Source organism: Ooceraea biroi, chromosome 10, assembly GCF_003672135.1.
Source record: "Ooceraea biroi isolate clonal line C1 chromosome 10, Obir_v5.4, whole genome shotgun sequence".
Taxonomy (NCBI): domain Eukaryota; kingdom Metazoa; phylum Arthropoda; class Insecta; order Hymenoptera; family Formicidae; genus Ooceraea; species Ooceraea biroi.
In genome coordinates, this window is record NC_039515.1 from 991,582 (window position 1) to 1,013,550 (window position 21,969).

The window sequence follows — 21,969 nt, forward strand, 5'->3', positions numbered from 1 at the left end:
ATCTTGAGGAACGAAAATTTATTTTATACGTAGATATGGAAAATGATAATCACTCGGTATCAGAAGTGCTATAAAAACTGCTGCAACTAGACGTAGTTTTGAAGAGAGATCACATATAAAATATATTTTTCTATATTCACGTATTAGAAGTGATAATGTGCACTTGTATGATCAAAGGTGATGTGAATCTTCATATTTTTATTCTTAATCATTAATAGCACAGTTCTATAGTGTCACAAGGAATCCATTTTGAACTTTCCAGAGCATCCCACAAATTATAGTCTTGTTCGATTATTTCTCTATTTGCCTTGTCAGTGTCGATCGGAATGGAATGTTCTGTAAAAGGATAAAGACAAACGTATAGAGTTCACGAACTGAAATATTAATTTGACAATTATTCGAATATACGATTACATGTAATTTGATAGAGAGCTAAATAGCATACCGATTAATTCCAATTCGTCTTCCTCGGGTTTCTGATCAGATACGTAACTGTTGTAAGCATCCGACGTCGGCTCACTTTCATAATAGCCTTGCTGCCAAGCACTGTAACTATTCCAATATGATGACGTATCGTAATAATTGTACGCCTCTGAATTCATGTTAGACGGTGGGTAATCGGAGGTTGATTGTGGTGGCGTTGAACTGTAAAATGATCAAGTATTTATTATAAATAATACTCTCTCTGCAGAATTATATAATTCATACGACGCAACATGTACAGTCACAGCATACCCAGAGATTTTATTCCAAGGTCTAGGCACCGCGTTGCAAATTTTCAGAGATTTCGTCCCAAGTCCTCTGTAGCCGTTCATAGTGATCAAGCTGTTCTTCTGCTCTTCCTCGTTCGCGAATCTGACAAAGCCATAACCCTTGCTAAAGCCAGAGCTGTCCAATATGACCTTAGCTGTCCTGATTGAGTTGTATTTCGCGGCAAATGCTCTGTACAAAGAATAGTCGTCTACATCGGTGGACAGATCACCTACCCAAATACTAAATTCTCTCTCAGCAGCAGGCTTGCCTGTAGTGCTAGCATGATTTAAGCGAAACCGTACCGGCTGTAAGATAAAATTATTAAATTAATTATTATTGAATATTAAAATGGCAAAAATTTGATATAGGGGAGGAAAAAAAGACATGTGTCATTCTTAAAATTTACTACTCTGCTACTATATTACCACCAACTTGTAGTATACTGCAAAGTATAATACACTTACAGGATTCGAGCCAGGTATCACCTTGCCATTTAACTTGTGCATAGCGTCGAGTGCCATTTCATCAGTTGGAAAATGCACGAAGCAATAACCTGCTGGCTCACCAGTGTACCGATTTCGCATGACTTTTACTGTTTGTGGCTGCTCACCCATCTTGTGAAACGCATTCATGATGAAACTCTCTGTCATATATGGCTCTAACTGAAATGATGACAAATGTTAACGTTTGATGATTAATTGCGTCGTGGAGCACGCCTAATATAACAATTGATTTCAATAACATTTACTTACACCACCCATCCATAGCTGACACAACACCATTGGCCCCGACATTTTATTCTTAGCCACGATTTACTTGTTTTAACAGCTGTTTCACTTTGTTGAATCGGAAACGTGCAGTGACCGTACTTTTGCGTAATATTTCTCTACTTTGAGTACACAACAAAATTGTTTTCCCTGCGCAAAATCGTCAGAGAACACTTACACAGTACACCGTATTTTCACATACAATCTCTGTATTTAATTAAGTTAATTGGTACAGTATAATTTATTAATGCAGTATTACAATAATTATAAATTATAAATATAATTCGTTTTGTTCAAGAGGAATTTTATAAATTTTCATATATGCATAAATATATATATATATATATATATATATTTATCAATATTTATATAAATTGAGAAGTATGTATGTACGAGAGATTATGTCATCGACTAAAGCATCGACATAGAATGGACCACGGTTTTCTATCAGATGTAGAAATGATGTTGAATTTTAGTGGTAGAGGGAGGCACCTTTAGTGCAGCAGTTTTTTGCCCAATGGAGGTAAGCAGTAGAAATGACAAATCAAAATCGAATATTTCAAAAACTGACTAATGGGAATTCTTACTTTGGAGTGACTAGGGAACTTCATCGCGATGGTGCTGCCATTTGCACAATAAAATGCTTTTTATAAAAATTTCGCAATTTGTACGCACAAAATTGAGACAGTCCGCACTCGGAATAAAATAATGAAGCTTTTCAACATTATGCGGGCAACTATCGACATACCTTTTTACTGATTTTTATGTTTCTTGATGTAGTGTTCATTGCGCATGTGCGAAAACCGAGTCCCGTTGACAACAGTTGACAACACTGCGCAAGGTTTGAAAACACGAGTTCCGTGGTTTCGTGTGTGGTGTTGATAATGAATAAAATTGAGTTTGTTTAATTGTGATTTTTACAGTACAGTGATATACGTTTACTGATATGTAGTCAAGATGATGAAGGACTATTGTATGACGAACGATTCCTTAGCACCCATATGCAAATACGGCATATGCCGTGTCCGTGAAAAATGATAAAAGTTAGATTCAGTCCTTTCGCTAAAGCAGATATTTCGCGAGTCATAAAGAATAAGAATAGAATCCTTATTATTTAACATTGTAGCGCATTGTCTGAATATATAAATAAAAACGACATAATCTTGTAAAAACAACATTTTAGTAACAACAAGAATATGTGTAGTTGTCAATTTCATTTGTTGTGCTTCTATTAGACGTTATTTATATTAATTCGCTATGTAATACGTATCAGAATATTTATTATCAGAAGATTTATTTTTCATTCACAGGAGAATTGTCTATGAAAAATGTGAAGGTGCTTTGTTGTGCTCGTGATAGGAGACCAGATTACGCAGCAGTGAGTTTAGACAAAGAGTTGGAAGAAAAGGATTCAAGAAGTGCGTACACAAGAGATACGACGATAAAGCGATTGCTGATGTCACCACACACTGATCTGATACACGAAGACCAGAGATGAGGATGATCCATCTGCGAAGATTATTGTGACAACAGAATGTGGCATTCACCAATGTAGATGAGAAGAGATATAAACGTGAGCAAATCTTTGGAGTCAAGATCGAGTTGGAAAGAGAGCGAGAGAGGACCAAATTGGAGAGATCTGACTCATCGGAGGAACTATCAGATTCTGATGAGATAGAAAAATGACAAAAAATATTGATCAAACGATTATCATCCAAGAAGATGGTTCCTGGATGAGTATACGTGTCTGATCAAGGATGAGATGATGAGAAGATACTGAGAATATTGATGAGAAGATATGTGGAGAGAAAAAAGTTCTCAGGTCTAGTGTAAAACAGCTCAATTTATTCCAAGTCTGAATTTTATAAATGTTTTCGTCGAAGTCCGCACGCTTATCAGTCACGCTAGTCGAATCCTCGATTTTTTCTTATTTTGATTTTTTTTTGTTTGTGCTCCAAGCACGCGTCGTCAACTAGCTTACAGGCTTTAGGTTATTGAATACAGAAGCAGAGGTGGTATGTGCTTCGAGTATGGTATATTCACATCTGCAATCCCAACTTGTAAGTACTGTTATCAAATTATTTTTCCAATCGTCTTAATATAGTTATATATAACTTGAATCTTCTTCCAATCTTCTCTCTTCAAACTTTCCAGTATACTTTTAGTACCAGCCAATCCTCTTCTCCAAATGTCTCCCATTTTTATTCTTGCCTTGTATCGATGGCAGCATCAAACAACATGGTCAATATCTTCACTACCGTATCCACATTCACACCTCTCTTCTATCACATAATTTTTTCTCGCTAACGACGCATTTAAATTATAATGGTCCGCACGCAATCTATTTACAAATGTTACAAAATATCTCTCATTGAAGTCCCGGAACCACGGTACTTTTTTTTTCCCTGTCATAGAAATTTCTAAAATAGTGCACGCCCTTATGACCAGATTCATTCACTATCACATTTTGAGTATTATTCCAAGCCTCTTTAAAAATACTTCTAAAGTCGTTAATAATAATAATATATATATATTTATTTCAGCTTTCGCCAAGAAAGGGACTTGATTTACATTAAGATACCTTAACCGATCATTCATCCATCCTTCAGAACAATCATACCACCTATCCTACCTATCCTATTCCTCCATATACCTTTAATCTTATCTGCACCTTGTCTACCATACCTCCTAAATTACCGCCACCACTATTATTTACGATACGCCATTTGCATTACCTTACTTTACAATTTACAACTTACCTCGAAATAACACAGTCATATACATAACACATTACATTGCATCACAACCTCTATCATCTCTCATCCGATACAAACTATAATTTAGACCTAACTTATAATTTATACCTATTATTTACAACTTACAAATATACTAATTACAGATACCGTGAACTTTGTTTACCATTATTACAATTATTACAATGTTTCATATTTCCATTATTTACAATATACACATTCCTGCTAACATTAACACTTGTTGCACTACTCTATTCTTACTCCTCCTTACACACTATCTTGCCTAACTTCTAAATTCGCCTCTCTCCTCTTAATCCTACTTCTCTTTACCTTTTCCGCCCAAATTTCTTCAATATTCCCCTTTTTTCTTCCCAAAGTTCATCATTGCACAACTTCCTTAATCTCTCTTCTCTTATCCTACCCCAAACCGATGAACCACTCTTTTACCTCTCTGCATTCTCCTACATAATGCTTTAAACTATCCCATCCCTCTGCACAAAACCAACATTTTTTTTCTCCTCCTTAATCCAATACTTGTATGCCTCCTCCATGTTTCCACATCTTAATTTTGCTAGTGCCCGTACATCATTCCCCACATGTGCCTTACAAATATTTTCTTTCAATAAATATTTGGGTTTTTCGATACCAAGATCCCACTGTCCATATCTCCTATTATACCTTGACTCTCGCATCCGACTGTCCTCTAACTGTATCTGTATGTCCTGTTCCCTTTCTCTTAACATTACCTCTAAATCTTTTCCTTCTTCTCTCAAACCTTCCTATGCCTCTGTTCCCCATCCATTTCTGTTAAAATACTTCTCTCTTTCAACACTGTACTAATCTTTATTCCTCTCTGCCTGCCTGTCCTTTTCTTTCCAACATGCCTGTATTAATTTTTTTCTATCCTCCAATCTACTTTTTTCCTAAAATTTCATTGCACGTATCCCCCAGTCCACTTTAGCCTTCTAAAGTCGTTAATAGGAACCTTAATGTTTTTTTTTTTTCTGGAACTGTTCCGGTTAGAGCGGAAATGCCTTCAATCCCGCCTTTGGATTATTTAACGTAAAACCTGCAACACGTCTAACATACTTAAATAATCTTATCTATTTTCTTAATGAAATTATAGATAATATCCAGTTTACGAATATCGAGGCGCTTTATAATCGAAAAATATCCTCCGCCCCAGACTTATCATTTTTGCTCAACTCTTCGTATAGCTTTTCTCTGTTTGTATCGTATCGGATGCAACTCCAGACAACATGATTTATGTCTTCCGTTTCATGCCCGCAATCACAACGTGCAGACGTAATGTATCCTTTTCTAGCCAAAGAAGCGTTCAAATTATAATGATTTGCGCGCAAGCGGTTGATCCAAGAACAAAAATATCGTTCTTTACGTAATTTATCGAACCACGGCTTTTTTCGATCGCGTTTGTAGTAATTTAGAAAGTAATTACATCCCTTGTAAGCTCCCTGGGCCATAACTAAGTTTTGTGTACTTTGCCATGCCTCGTCTGCAAAAGTCTTGAAATTATCGAAAATCGGCACCTCAAATTCGTGTTCAACCTCACCTCTCGCCCCTCCTTCGCTGAAAAGTCCGCTACCTCATTACCCGTAATGCCTCGATGAGACGGTATCCAAGCATAAATTATCCTAATGTTAAACCGATTGCGCAAGGCGAAATGCAATCGACGCGAGCGCAATATAAACGGATTTTTATATGGTGATAATCTATTGTCTGTAAGAGCCTGTAGCGCACTACGACAGTCCGAAAAATAATTAATGACTTTCGATTACCAAAAGTCCCCTCCTCTACCAAATTTCTGACCAAGTCCAGCGCGGCCCCAATTGCGAAGCTTTTTGCTGTAAAAACGGAACATTCGTGTGGAAGACTAACACTATATGCGGTGTCTATTTCGTCCACAACGATAGCAGCCTGTAGACCGAAAGCCTTGTGTCCGTGATCCATCCGTATATATGACTATCGATTTGTCATCTAGCTGATGTTTCTGAATCACTTCCCTGATCATACTTATGTCATCCCTCGTATATTGTATCGCTTGCAGGGGAATTTTATACTCCGTCCTTGCTCGACCAGTCAAGTAGCTTCCGAAGTCCAAGTCCACGTCAATATTCTCTGTTAGGTCCGCAAAACTATATAGCTACATAGGATAACCATCCCGAGCGGGGCCGATTATATCTCGTAACCTGTACACTCTGTCCCACGCTTCTGTAATAATAACTTATGTAACGGATTGCGAAATCGAGCACCACGCTCCAATCGAGACAGGACCGACAAACTGTTACGAGTTTCAGGTTGACCGTACTTTATTACTTTGCTACAATAATTCTTGGCCAGCATCAGTGACCGCTCTCTCAGAGATGTTACCTTGGCTTCCGCTAATACCACATTAGTCGGCGTTGAGTTGCGATATCCCAGAGCAGTTCGTAGTAACCTCAATGTTATTCTCTGCCGTTTCCTTTTTCCATTTTCGCTAAGTAATCCGCCTCGTTACCTGTGAGACCAACGCGCGCAGGTATCCATACCATTACAACCTTAACATTATAAATATCCTTAAACCTGCTATGGAGTCTTTTAATTTCCAATATATATTTGTTCTGGTAAACGTTGATCTTGTTGTTTATAATTGCCCGAACAACCGACTTACTGTCCGTGAAAACTATAACGTTTTTTATCGAGTCTATTTTACTCTCAGCTATCTTAAGGGCAGTAGATATGGCCATTGCTTCTGCAGTAAAAATGGAACATTGTTTAGATAGGCTCATGCAACAGCCTTCTTCCTGATCTTCTATAACTATTCCTACTCCTGTCGAATTATCGCTTGCTGTTTTGGATCCATCTGTATACATTATTAACGTTTTTTCCTCCATATTGTATTTCTGCTTAGCCGTCTTAATCAACTCCATGTCTACCTCATTGTACCCTTCTATGTGCTGTATTTCTAAATTCATTTTTCTTCCTTTATCTTTAATACTTTTACCAATCTCGAAATCAACCTCCATTATATTAGTAATACTACCATAATCTAGTTTCCAAATCTCAAATGAATCTTCCTTGATACCTATTTCATCACATAACCGTCCGATATACTTCCACGCTTCACAAAGAATGCTTTTCTTAAACGACGGACTCCTATATTTAGCCATTCTTTCCCTATTTAACAATTGATCCAGACTTAGTCTGAACACATCCTCACCGTACTTATATATTTTACTACAAAAGTTTTTCGCTAGCACTGTCGCTCTATCCCTTAAAAGTATTAATTTGGACTCTGCCACAATAACATTATTCGGAGCACTGTTTCCGTAGCCAAGGGCCTACGAATACCCAGGTATTGACCTCTTTCCAGCTTTATTTGATTCTTCTTTGAAGCAGAACTATAGATAAATAGGCCATAGTCAGTCCATCACGGACCTCACTAGACTCTTGTATAACATTAGAGCCGTGTTGACTTCAATGCCTCTCGACACATTGCTCAGATATTTCAAGATGTTGTTCGCTTTATTGACTCTACCCCTAGTACCCGTAACTTGTTTGTTGAACGAAAGTTTATTATCTAACCATATACCTAGGAAGTTGGCTCCTTGGCTATTGAAAATCCTCGCTTTCTTAATTTTAATGTACAACCCTTTATCAAAAAACTCTAATTTAGAAAATTCTCCAACTTGTGTCTTTTGTGGAGCTAAGTTAAGATTAATTTTCAGTAAATTTTTTCTTATTTTATCCACAGCCACTTCCAAATTGATCTTATTATCAAATCTGCTAACATTTTGAACGTATACCGCGATATCGTCCGCAAAATGTACAACAGAAACCGAGTCATCAATCCTATCCGTTAATTTATTAGTGCATATAAAATAGGACTTAACACTGCTCCCTGAGGCAATCCTTTATATACCTTTCTTGTCACTACTTCCTGATTATTCACCACAAAAAACGTTTTCCGAGGATCTAACCAGTTATTGAGAAATTTGTAAATCCCTGATGGACACTTTTCCTCTCTCAATTTCTCTGCCATTATATCGAGATCCACATTATCATACGCCGAGGAAACGTCCAGAAAGGCAGCAAGAGTGTAAGCGCTGGCTAGATCGGCACTTCTTACGTCTACGATCATTTTCACTAAATTCTCCATACAGGACCTTCCTCTCCTAAAACCATTCTGCATAGGATGTAACTTTTTGTTTTTTTCCAAGCACCAGATCAGTCTTTCCGTGATCATCCTTTCCATTAATTTACCAACACATGACGACAACGCAATAGGTCTGACCTTATCTTTACCTATTTTGTCGATAAAGATAACCTGGTATTTTCTCCAATCCTCAGGAAACACGCCACTCAACCATATATCATTAAAAATGTTCAGCAACATTTTCCTGCCTTTCACTGGTAGGTTCTTCAACATGAGGTAATCGATGCCATCCATACCCGGCGCTGAGTTCTTTTTAATCATTATCAATGCTCTATGCAGCTCATCCATGGTAAAAACTGCATTCATTTCTCGGTGATCATGATCCTCATATAAATACTGTCTTCTTTTCTCTTGCTCAACTCACGGAGGAAACAGCTCATCAATTGTTCTTCTTATTTCCGATTCGCTGTCTTTGTTATGCCACGTATTCCAATTTATTTTTCTTTGGACGTTTTTAAAAATTCTCATATTATTCCACATGTACGATATATTCGTATACCTATTAATACTATTACAAAAATTAACGAAATCTTTTTCTTCTTTTTGTTGATGATTTTCCTAGCTATTGCTCTGATTCTTTTATATTCGATCCAGTCTTCCATATTTTGTGACCTTTTCCATATTTTCAATTTGTCTTTCCTATTTTTTATCGCTTCCGCACACTCTACGTTCCACCATCTGACTGGTTGTTTCTTACTATATCGTTTCCCGTTTCGTCGAACGGCTTCTGATGTTTCTTCTTGCTCAATCAATTTTTTTCCCGATGCGATTATAGCTGAATTTTTAATGCATTGAATAAATCGTTGATAATTATCTAAAATACGAGAACAGTTATACCGATTGGTAGAGCTATCAGTACACGATTCGTCTCTTATGTAATTTAATTCATCTACCACCCTTTCGTGATACATGTTCCAATCCGTGTTCCGTCCAGTAATCTTGTTAGTTGTTTTCTTGTATACAATAACCTGTGCATCCACTGAGATTTCTAACGGGTAATGATTTGATCCCCATGTGTCCGGTAGTTGTTTGTAATCGATAATTCCTGCAATATCTTTATTTGCAAATATCAAATCAATATTAGAAGGCCGTTGATTCTAATTGTTCAATCTTGACATGGAGTCAGTATTAATAATAATATATCCCTTGTTGTACATCACAGAGTATATAGTCTTTCACCATTCAAGTCCGTATCTGCACAGTTCCATGTGCAATGGTGAGCATTAAAATCGCCCAGGATAATGGAACAGTCCTCCATTCCCCTAAATTTGAGCAACTCATTCCATGTTTCCAATTTTTCGTTTCCATAAGGTTTTCTGTAAACTGCTATAAAATTAAATATTCTACTGATACTCTTCACTCTAATATCAATCGCTTCGATATTTTTTGAGTTAATCTTCCATTCATCTATTACCTCGAATTTAATATCTTCTTTCACTAAAATCGCAATTCCATCTTCGCTTCCTACGTTTTTAGTTTTGTATGTTCTATATCCAGAAAAATAAACTGCTGTATCTTTACTCACCTTCGTTTCCGTTAGTATCACTATATCATATGGAACTATATAGTTAGCCAATTCCGCTTTTTTACTCTTCATTCCTCTGATGTTCCATAATAAAATAGTAGCCACCTATAATTTGCTTTCTTCCTTTTTCTCGTTTTCCCTCCTCAAGCTCCTCTTCATATCATTTGCCGTTTTTTTAAACTCTAATCAAGTCCTCGTAACTACCCAGTAAGCAAAATGTGTGCAATTTGCCAGTAGATTGGCAACAGATTACTGCAGAAGTTGATAGCAAATTGGCGTCCGTTATGTCCGCATTAGGATAGTGATCTGTCAGCAGAGCCTGCTAACAGACTCTGACAGCAGATTGGCGGCAGAAACCGAGCAGGATCTGTTAACATGATCTGACGTCAAATTGGCAGCAGAAACCGAACAGGATCTGCAGTTTTCGGCGATTCATAGAAAATGATGCATTTAAAGGGTCTCGATGTTTTTGTATATTTTTTTAACTAAAAATAACTGGAAAACACAAATTACATACAAACTGTTAGGTTTATTACTGTCTCCACATTATTGTACATATTTTTATACATTATTACTAATTGAAATAAATGAATAATATAATTACACATATAATATAATATAATAACATAATTACACATAAAGTATATAAAATCTAATAAATGGAATATAATATTAATCGAATACAATATTAGCAATAATATGTTATCAAATAATAATAATAATAATAATGTAATAAAAAATATAATACAATTGTGAAGAGCCGAATTGTGCCGGGTTTTCGATGATCCGAATGAACTGGAACTTGGTGAATCTAAACAGACAAGAAATACAAATTATAGTCACTGATAACTTCGATACACAATTTGCGCGACGTGATATTTTTTATCGCGCATCTCAATTCTTTCAAATAAATGAGTAGTAGTTTCTGAAGGGAAACTGTATTCATTTATTCGTATGTACGACACACGACATAAAATATACGCGCGCGCACGATTATGATGTTAAATTAAGAGATCTCGGGCACTGAAAAGTACCGATTTCGTGTGAAACTATGGCGCTGAAAAGTGCCGATGATCGAGAGATTATCCAACATTGGATGAATAAAAAAGGCACTGAAAAGTGCCGTTTGTGACCCACTCAACGACACATACGTATCGCTGAATCCACTGGTCACGTAGTAGTCTTCCTCCTCCTTCTCTTCTTCCTTCCGATCCTCTGCGTGTTTAGAACTATAAATAAATATAAAACATAAAAATGTATCACATTACGACGAAATTAAAAATTCAAAAGAAAATAAATTGAAAATTCCAAATAATGGACAACAAGAAATAAAATAAAATGTTATGCCTGCTCGTCGTCGTTAATAGATTCCATGTCTCCGCTTTCGTTCGATCGCTCGTCGTCCCGTAAAGTACGCTGAATCCTTGCGCCGTCACCGTGAGGAACGGTCTTCTTGCGCGATCTGCTCCTATGTCTCTCCTTGGACATTCTCAAAGCCTCGCGCATTTGCGCTTGGAATTCGGAGCGCGTCGGTTTCTCGAAATTTTTGTTTTGACATACACCATCTAAAAAATAAAGGCAGGTTGCATTATCGTTAAGGGGACACGCAGTAATATTAATATTTATGCGTAAACAAATATAATCGACCTTTTACCGTAAATCGCCCTAATCAGACGAGTGTTACATAGTGGTCGATGTTCTTGACGGCCCCACCATGTAAACGACGGTGCGATGGCATCCTTCAAACTTTCCTTCAGGCAGATATTTACAGCTTCTCTTAAATTAAAGCCGCCAATGTGTCGGAAATAATTTACCTACGTAAACAAGATTAATGTAATTGTATATAAGAATACGTGAAAAAAATTATAAATACGAAACAATACAATTTCTCTGTTCACTTACGGCATTGGAATATTCATCCTCGTTGCTTCCTTCAAACGCATCCATGTCTGGAAGTGATCGTATAGGGAAGATGGCCGGCTTCTGTGGTGCGCGATGGTGATCCTGGACGCATCTCAAAATTTTTTCCATGGTGGAATTTACTCGTCTGCAAATAAAATATAAGAACGAATCAGTACAATGAAAAGTCGCGTTAATAGATATGGTATGTTAATAGATGTGACTCTTACGTTAGTTCTGCCTCTATACGATGTAAGCGTTCGTACAGTCTCCTGTAAACATTAAATAGCATTTACAGATTCTATAAAGATGTGCATTTTACAAATGGTTTTCAAACATATTTTTCCCCTTTCTGTATTTTTTATCTATTTTATATTTAGTATTTTTAATTGATAATGAAAAATAACTCTCCTAATAAACTCTCTCTCTCTCTAAAAAATAGTAACAGATAAATAAATGTATATAAATTGACTGATTGTCCGGCTTTTCTAATTGCGTCAAATGATGTGCCGATGATGAATGTGGTATTGATGGATAATCATATGCCGTCGCTCCTCCAATATCGTTGTCCCAATTTCGAGAAGATACATCCCTGGAATTTCCACGTTGGTTCTGCAATTCTACAAAATTATTATCGGCGTAGCTTAGCCTTTCGACGCGAGGTGCATCATAATTTTGTGTGAGTGGTGGTAATGCGTGAGTGTTATGAGATTGTGAGTTTTGTGTGGAATGATTGTGTCGCGTGTAACGCGTGAGTGCTATGAGATAGTGAGTTTTGTGTGAGTGATTGTGTTGCTTGTAATGCGTGAGTGTTATGAGATGATAATGAGCTTGGTTGAAGGTTTATGTATGATTCAGTGCGCATATGTATTTGATTGTTCGTGTCCGATTGAGTGTTTGATTGCACGGCTACGGGTGACTGAATGTTTGATTGAATGTTTTGGTCTGGTGGAATGTATATGTGCGATGATGAATGTGTTGAATAATTATTGTTATTATTATTATTAAAATAATTAGGATTGTTTTGAAGACTCATCCTTATGTCCTGGACGTCACCCTGGACATCTTCAGCGCTGATTGCTGGGGCGTTGACCTTTTTCCGCTTCCGAGGAGCCTCATCCGACGTCGTGACGTATCGTGATGGTTTCGAGGCAACTCGCTTCGGTCGTTCGGACATCTTCGCTTGTGAGTACAGAAAGAGTAGCGCAAAGAGTAAAAATATTAATGTACTATAGTACGATATTATGGTACATGTGTGTTATATATGTAGAAAATTTATGTAGCTGCAGCTAAAAGCAAAGTGAGTTTTTTAAATAATTTTCTTAACAAAAAAGCTTTTAAACCAATAATTACATTTTTTTCATAACAGGGAGAAAAGTATAAAAGGAAAAGATTGAAATTATAATCATAATATAGAATAATTATAATATAGAAGAAAATTAAATTATAAGATTATTATTTAATACAATGAGCATTTAATATATGATATCAAACATTATATTTTATGTAAAAACTTATATACTCTTATACCGTTATAGCCACATTTTTTATTTCTTTGAAAATCATTCTTCTCCTTACAAATTATATTTAAATCTGTTTCTTAATATTAATGCGATTAGATTAAGAAAACAGTAACGATGGAATATTAAAATCATAGCCATACGTTGACGAGTATGGCGAGATATATTTTAATCACAAACCAACAGCAGCGAAAGCAGATTAAGAAGATTGATGACAAATGTAACATATGTTACTTATGAAAAGAAAAAGCAAATGGAAATTGTACCACACCGAGGAAAGGATTAAGACAACAGAAGTTAGCGAGTATATAAAATGTTACCCAATAACAAATATTTGCAAATGTTTGGAAAAACCGAATGCAAAGTACAAGTGGAACGACAAGAGAAAGTGAAGTATATAAAACACGATGCAACAAAGAAGAATACCATATTCTAGAACTTCTAAAAGTATAAAAATCCAAAAGATTCACAAAAAGTAGATCTTACAACTGCTCACTATGTATAATAGCAGCGACTATGTATTGCAACGTTTCCAAATGATTCTCTCCAACATTGTCAATCGATGTACAATTCCAAAAAGGCATTCTGTAACATTTCGCATTAACTTTGTCCAAATCAATATAAAAGAGCTCGTTGCTTAACGTTGCACACTTATATACTCGAAAAGCCGACGATTCCATACCGACATCGTAAAAATTATTATGTATCTCTAAAAATTTCTTTACAGCTAAACGATAGGCATTATTTTCCACAACAACGTTAAAAACGATACAAATAGATCCGTCATGTAAAATACAGCAATTGTCGCGTTCATCTGTACTTAATGATATTCCGTTAAATTGAATCTTACGGTGCTGGAGACGTTTACTACCATCATTATTATGCGACATAGACGCGCGAATAGAGGAATCAACTTGACGATTATCACTTACATCATGGACTCGTTTCTCTGCCATTCTATTAGAAAACTGTTGAAGAGGTTGACCTGGTTTTCTACAATATTTTCTAAACATTGACATATTATTTTCATGAGGAAAGGCAGAAAATGAATCCAAAGAACCAAGACGTTTGACGTCGTCAATGAGATGAACAAGTCCGTGAACATTATACGTATGAAAAGTTGAACCATAAAGACTTTCACAACGAAGAATAAATTTTTGTAGCGCAAGCTCTGCAAATCTTAAATGTTGGCTCGAGGGTGATTTAGAAACTAAAACTCTAATAGCAGCATACAAAAACAAGAAATGTTTATACACTCGTTCGTCCAATAGACCATACATTACAACTGGACCTGTATATAGCAAAAATTGACGAAATTCGGTTGCTTTAAATTTAGAATAAACATCAAGAGATCTAGGACGTCTTGCGAAATCGGAAGGGCAATATACTCTAAGAATATTTAATCTTTCACATATTATAGAGATAGATCTTGCTGATAATTTTGATAGCCGCGAATATTTACCATGGATCCACGCAGACAAAAGTTTTTTCACAACACCCAAACATACAAGATGCATGTATTCGAAGGGGGGTACTTGTGAAACCATACCCATCGGTAACGATGATAATGCACTTTTACCGTCTTTGTGATGATCCTCGTCCAAGCATCTATTATACTCTTCATCTGTTCGAGGAGCATGATCAATTCCACTGAAGACGACACGACCCTCCGTATATACACCGCAAACTTTGCACTTAGAACAAGGTTTGCTAGATACATGGCTGCGATGATTTAAAATGAAAGCTCTAGCTGGTGCGTCAGCAATGAAACTTCTCAAACGTATTGGGATTTTGTTGCCACGACAAATAATGCCTCCATTCGATACGACTCTAATGATATCTGCAACAAATTTTTCAAAAAAGATATTAGCATCGTGTGGCTTTTGTGAACCTTTATAGATTCTTATAACTATTTGCTTCGTACATTGAATATTCACAATTCTGCATTGAATTGGCAAAATGTGAACAGTACCCGACTTATCCAAATTACATCCGTCTGTATTAAAATCCAGTTTTAATTCCTTGATAGTGGATACAAATGGAACGACAGATACATTTTCTATTAAAATTGCTTCGAGACCAAAGTGAATATACTCTCCTGGTTCTACGTTGGATATGACAGCAGGATTTCGCGGTGTGTTAAGAAGAGTTCTAACATCTTTTGGTAAATCGGAGAAGCAGGGATGTGTTCGAAGAACAGATAATATACTGTTGCCTTGTACGTGTGTCAAATTATTACTCACAAAGCAGGACGCTAAACGTTCGCGAAACAATAATGGTTCACAGGAATTAGTACATGATACTGAAGATATATCACTGACATCAGAAACACATGAAGAGGAAGAGGAAAGCTCGTTCTCTTCTATATTCATATCATGCCTCATATTGAATGTCTCATTTATGCAATTAATATCAACGGAAGAATTGTATCTCACAACTGACGGAATATTATTTTTTATATTATTATCTTGTATATTATTTTCAAGACGGATAATTTAATATTATGTTTCTTCATAGTTATACTTATCTTTCTCTCTCTGGAATATTGCGGCTACAAAATGATGTATTCTCTGCAAACTCTCACTCGCACTCTTCTTTGCTTCTTCTGAGATCTCTCCGTGTGGCGACGGTTGAACTCTTAATAGAATCCGCGGCACGTGCACAATGTGTGGTGATTAGATTGCTACCAATCAGATGTAGGCGATATGGTGCAGCCTATCCGCGCGCATAATTTTGCCGCCTAAGATAGTCAAATGCTTCCTGAGGCAGGATTCTGTAACTCGTTTTGACTACGGCGGCAAAATTATGCGCGCGGATAGGCTGCACCATATCGCCTACATCTGATTGGTAGCAAAAAACCACCACACATTGTGCACGTGCCGCAGATTCTATTAAGAGTTCAACCGTCGCCACACGGAGAGATCTCAGAAGAAGCAAAGAAGAGTGCGAGTGAGAGTTTGCAGAGAATACATCATTTTGTAGCCGCAATATTCCAGAGAGAGAAAGATAAGTATAACTATGAAGAAACATAATATTAAATTATCCGTCTTGAAAATAATATACAAGATAATAATATAAAAAATAATATTCCGTCAGTTGTGAGATACAATTCTTCCGTTGATATTAATTGCATAAATGAGACATTCAATATGAGGCATGATATGAATATAGAAGAGGACGAGCTTTCCTCTTCCTCTTCATGTGTTTCTGATGTCAGTGATATATCTTCAGTATCATGTACTAATTCCTGTGAACCATTATTGTTTCGCGAACGTTTAGCGTCTTGCTTTGTGAGTAATAATTTGACACACGTACAAGGCAACAGTATATTATCTGTTCTTCGAACACATCCCTGCTTCTCCGATTTACCAAAAGATGTTAGAACTCTTCTTAACACACCACGAAATCCTGCTGTCATATCCAACGTAGAACCAGGAGAGTATATTCACTTTGATCTCGAAGCAATTTTAATAGAAAATGTATCTGTCGTTCCATTTGTATCCACTATCAAGGAATTAAAACTGGATTTTAATACAGACGGATGTAATTTGGATAAGTCAGGTACTGTTCACATTTGGCCAATTCAATGCAGAATTGTGAATATTCAATGTACGAAGCCAATAGTTATAGGAATCTATAAAGGTTCACAAAAGCCACACGATGCTAATATCTTTTTTGAAAAATTTGTTGCAGATATCATTAGAATCATATCGAATGGAGGCATTATTTGTTGTGGCAACAAAATCCCAATACGTTTGAGAAGTTTCATTGCTGACGCACCAGCTAGAGCTTTCATTTTAAATCATCGCAGCCATGTATCTACTTGTTCTAAGTGCAAAGTTTGCGGTGTATATACGGAGGGTCGTGTCGTCTTCAGTGGAATTGATCATGCTCCTCGAACAGATGAAGAGTATAATAGATGCTTAGACGAGGATCATCACAAAGACGGTAAAAGTGCATTATCATCGTTACCGATGGGTATGGTTTCACAAGTACCCTTCGAATACATGCATCTTGTATGTTTGGGTGTTGTGAAAAAACTTTTGTCTGCGTGGATCCATGGTAAATATTCGCGGCTATCAAAATTATCAGCAAGATCTATCTCTATAATATGTGAAAGATTAAATATTCTTAGAGTATATTGCCCTTCCGATTTCGCAAGACGTCCTAGATCTCTTGATGTTTATTCTAAATTTAAAGCAACCGAATTTCGTCAATTTTTGCTATATACAGGTCCAGTTGTAATGTATGGTCTATTGGACGAACGAGTGTATAAACATTTCTTGTTTTTGCATGCTGCTATTAGAGTTTTAGTTTCTAAATCACCCTCGAGCCAACATTTAAGATTTGCAGAGCTTGCGCTACAAAAATTTATTCTTCGTTGTAAAAGTCTTTATGGTCCAACTTTTCATACGTATAATGTTCACGGACTTGTTCATCTCACTGACGACGTCGAACGTCTTGGTTCTTTGGATTCATTTTCAGCCTTTCCTTATGAAAATAATATGTCAATGTTTAGAAAATATTGTAGAAAACTAGGTCAACCTCTTCAACAGTTTTTTAATAGAATGGCAGAGAAACGAGTCCATGATGTAAGTGATAATCGTCAAGTTGATTCCTCTATTCGCGCGTCTATGTCGCATAATAATGATGGTAGTAATCGTCTTCAGTACCGTAAGATTCAATTTAACGGAATATCATTAAGTACAGATGAACGCGACAATTGCTGTATTTTACATGACGGATCTATTTGTATCGTTTGTAACGTTGTTGTGGAAAATAATGCCTATCGTTTAGCTGTAAAGAAATTTTTAGAGATACATAATAATTTTTACGATGTCGGTATGGAATCGTCGGCTTTTCGAGTATATAAGTGTGCAACATTAAGCAACGAGCTCTTTTATATTGATTTGGACAAAGTTAATGCGAAATGTTACAGAATGCCTTTTTGGAATTGTACATCGATTGACAATGTTGGAGAGAATCATTTGGAAACTTTGCAATACATAGTCGCTGCTATTATACATAGTGAGCAGTTGTAAGATCTACTTTTTATGAATCTTTTGGATTTTTATACTTTTAGAAGTTCTAGAATATGGTATTCTTCTTTGTTGCATCGTGTTTTATATATTTCACTTTCTCTTGTCGTTCCACTTGTACTTTGCATTCGGTTTTTTCAAACATTTGCAAATATTTGTTATTGGGTAACATTTTATATACTCGCTAACTTCTGTTGTCTTAATCCTTTCCTTGGTGTGGTACAATTTCCATTTGCTTTTTCTTTTCATAAGTAACATATGTTACATTTGTCATCAATCTTCTTAATCTGCTTTCGCTGTTGTTGGTTTGTGATTAAAATATATCTCGCCATACTCGTCAACGTATGGCTATGATTTTAATATTCCATCTTTACTGTTTTCTTAATCTAATCGCATTAATATTAGGAAACAGATTTAAATATAATTTGTAAGGAGAAGAATAATTTTCAAAGAAATAAAAAATGTGGCTATAACGGTATAAGAGTATATAAGTTTTTACATAAAATATAATGTTTGATATCATATATTAAATGCTCATTGTATTAAATAATAATCTTATAATTTAATTTTCTTCTATATTATAATTATTCTATATTATAATTATAATTTCAATCTTTTCCTTTTATACTTTTCTCCCTTTTATGAAAAAAATGTAATTATTGGTTTAAAAGCTTTTTTGTTAAGAAAATTATTTAAAAAACTCACTTTGCTTTTAGCTGCAGCTACATAAATTTTCTACATATATAACACACATGTACCATAATATCGTACTATAGTATATTAATATTTTTACTCTTTGCGCTACTCTTTCTTTACTCACAAGCGAAGATGTCCGAACGACCGAAGCGAGTTGCCTCGAAACCATCACGATACGTCACGACGTCGGATGAGGCTCCTCGGAAGCGGAAAAAGGTCAACGCCTCAGCAATCAGCGCTGAAGATGTCCAGGATGACGTCCAGGACATAAGGATGAGTCTTCAAAACAATCCTAATTATTTTAATAATAATAATAATAACAATAATTATTCAACACATTCATCATCGCACACATACATTCCACCAGACCAAACATTCAATCACACATCTCTCAATCAAACATTCAGTCACCCGTAGCCGTGCAATCAAACACGAATTTTCAATCACACACTCAATCGGACACGAACAATCAAATACATATGCGCACTGAATCATACATAAACCTTCAACCAAGTTCATTATCTCATAACACTCACGCATTACAAGCAACACAATCACTCACACAAAACTCACTATCTTACAGCACTCACGCATTACACGCAACACAATCATTCACACAAAACTCACAATCTCATAACACTTACGCATTACCACCACTCACACAAAATTATGATGCACCTCACGTCGAAAGGCTAAGCTACGCCGATAATAATTTTGTAGAATTGCAGAACCAACGTGGAAATTCCAGGGATGTATCTTCTCGAAATTGGGACAACGATATTGGAGGAGCGACGGCATATGATTATCCATCAATACCACATTCATCATCGGCACATCATTTGACGCAATTAGAAAAGCCGGACAATCAGTAAATTTATATACATTTATTTATCTGTTACTATTTTTTAGAGAGAGAGTTTATTAGGAGAGTTATTTTTCATTATCAATTAAAAATACTAAATATAAAATAGATAAAAAATACAGAATAGGGGAAAAATATGTTTGAAAACCATTTGTAAAATGCACATCTTTATAGAATCTGTAAATGCTATTTAATGTTTACAGGAGACTGTAAGAACGCTTACATCGTATAGAAGCAGAACTAACGTAAGAGTCACATCTATTAATGTACCATATCTATTAACGCGACTTTTCATTGTACTGATTCGTCCTTATATTTTATTTGCAGACGAGTAAATTCCACCATGGAAAAAATTTTGAGATGCGTCCAGGATCACCATCGCGCACCACAGAAGCCGGCCATCTTCCCTATACAATCACTTCCAGGCATGGATGCGTTTGAAGGAAGCAACGAGGATGAATATTCCAATGCCGTAAGTGAACAGAGAAATTGTATTGTTTCGTATTTATAATTTTTTTCACGTATTCTTATATACAATTACATTAATCTTGTTTACGTAGGTAAATTATTTCCGACACATTGGCGGCTTTAATTTAAGAGAAGCTGTAAATATCTGCCTGAAGGAAAGTTTGAAGGATGCCATCGCACCGTCGTTTACATGGTGGGGCCGTCAAGAACATCGACCACTATATAATACTCGTCTGATTAGGGCGATTTACGGTAAAAGATCGATTATATTTGTTTACGCATAAATATTAATATTACTGCGTGTCCTCTTAACGATAATGCAACCTGCCTTTATTTTTTAGATGGCGTATGTCAAAACAAAAATTTCGAGAAACCGACGCGCTCCGAATTCCAAGCGCAAATGCGCGAGGCTTTGAGAATGTCCAAGGAGAGACATAGGAGCAGATCGCGCAAGAAGACCGTTCCTCACGGTGACGGCGCAAGGATTCAGCGTACTTTATGGAACGACGAGCGATCAAACGAAAGCGGAGACATGGAATCTATTAACGACGACGAGCAGACATAACATTTCATTTTATTTCTTGTTGTCCATTATTTGGAATTTTCAATTAATTTTCTTTTGAATTTTTAATTTCGTCGTAATGTGATACATTTTTATGTTTTGTATGTTTTATATTTAGTTATAGTTTTAAACACGCAGAGGATCGGAAGGAAGAAGAGAAGGAGGAGGAAGACTACTACGTGACCAGTGGATTCAACGATACATATGTGTCGTTGAGTGGGTCACAAACGGCACTTTTCAGTGCCTTTTTTATTCATCCAATGTTGGATAATCTCTCGATCATCGGCACTTTTCAGCGCCATAGTTTCACACAAAATCGGTACTTTTCAGTGCCCGAGATCTCTTAATTTAATATCATAATCGTGCGTGCGTGCGTGTGTGTGTGTGTGTGTGTGTGCGCGCGCGCGTATATTTTATGTCGTGTGTCGTACATACAAATAAATGAATACAGTTTCCCTTCAGAAACTACTACTCATTTATTTGAAAGAATTGAGATGCGCGATAAAAAATATCACGTCGCGCAAATTGTGTATCGAAGTTATCAGTGACTATAATTTGTATTTCTTGTCTGTTTAGATTCACCAAGTTCCAGTTCATTCGGATCATCGAAAACCCGGCACAATTCGGCTCTTCACAATTGTATTATATTTTTTATTACATTATTATTATTATTATTAGATAACATATTATTGCTAATATTGTATTCGATTAATATTATATTCCATTTATTAGATTTTATATACTTTATGTGTAATTATGTTATATTATATTATATGTGTAATTATATTATTCATTTATTTCAATTAGTAATAATATATAAAAATATGTACAATAATGTGGAGACAGTAATAAACCTAACAGTTTGTATGTAATTTGTGTTTTCCAGTTATTTTTAGTTAAAAAAATATACAA

General features: G+C 35.9%; 5 protein-coding genes and 1 long non-coding RNA gene across 8 annotated transcripts in view; 3 read left to right on the plus strand and 3 right to left on the minus strand.

Moving 5' to 3' along the window:
* Positions 1–1,547, minus strand: LOC105280548 (tRNA selenocysteine 1-associated protein 1). The gene is made up of 5 exons (XM_011341166.2): positions 1,506–1,547; positions 1,218–1,415; positions 736–1,058; positions 446–645; positions 1–336 (listed from the first exon to the last, which is right to left on the minus strand). The coding sequence occupies exons 1-5, from the start codon at positions 1,545–1,547 to the stop codon at positions 212–214; spliced, it is 888 nt and encodes a 295-aa protein (XP_011339468.1). The 3' UTR covers positions 1–211.
* A 748-nt stretch (positions 1,548–2,295) lies between these two features.
* Positions 2,296–21,969, plus strand: part of LOC105282267 — a 32,257-nt gene continuing 12,583 nt past the window's right edge. The window contains exons 1-4 of one of the 3 annotated variants that reach the window (XR_003407196.1): positions 2,323–2,563; positions 2,831–3,580; positions 3,675–3,761; positions 4,064–6,048. The gene's annotated coding sequence lies outside the window, so the exon portion shown is untranslated. Of the gene's footprint in view, positions 2,564–2,830; positions 3,581–3,674; positions 3,762–4,063; positions 6,049–21,969 lie in introns of those variants that run through there. The other 2 variants (XM_026973427.1, XM_026973429.1) reach the window with 2 other exon arrangements.
* Positions 11,353–13,268, minus strand: LOC105286601. The gene is made up of 4 exons (XR_003407189.1): positions 12,383–13,268; positions 11,914–12,058; positions 11,666–11,825; positions 11,353–11,576 (listed from the first exon to the last, which is right to left on the minus strand). It is a non-coding gene; the product is annotated as a protein dopey homolog PFC0245c (long non-coding RNA).
* LOC113562840 lies at positions 13,466–16,127 on the minus strand. The gene has a single exon (XM_026973419.1). It carries the CDS (start codon positions 15,812–15,814, stop codon positions 13,913–13,915), a length of 1,902 nt encoding a protein of 633 aa, XP_026829220.1. The 5' UTR covers positions 15,815–16,127; the 3' UTR covers positions 13,466–13,912.
* On the plus strand, positions 16,326–18,903 carry LOC113562841. The gene has a single exon (XM_026973420.1). It carries the CDS (start codon positions 16,580–16,582, stop codon positions 18,470–18,472), a length of 1,893 nt encoding a protein of 630 aa, XP_026829221.1. The 5' UTR covers positions 16,326–16,579; the 3' UTR covers positions 18,473–18,903.
* LOC113562847 (homeobox protein 9-like) lies at positions 19,105–21,762 on the plus strand. Its single transcript, XM_026973449.1, is given in 5 exon segments — positions 19,105–19,579; positions 19,582–20,033; positions 20,355–20,499; positions 20,588–20,747; positions 20,837–21,762. Coding segments are annotated over 5 exon segments (1,263 nt in total). The 5' UTR covers positions 19,105–19,297; the 3' UTR covers positions 21,061–21,762.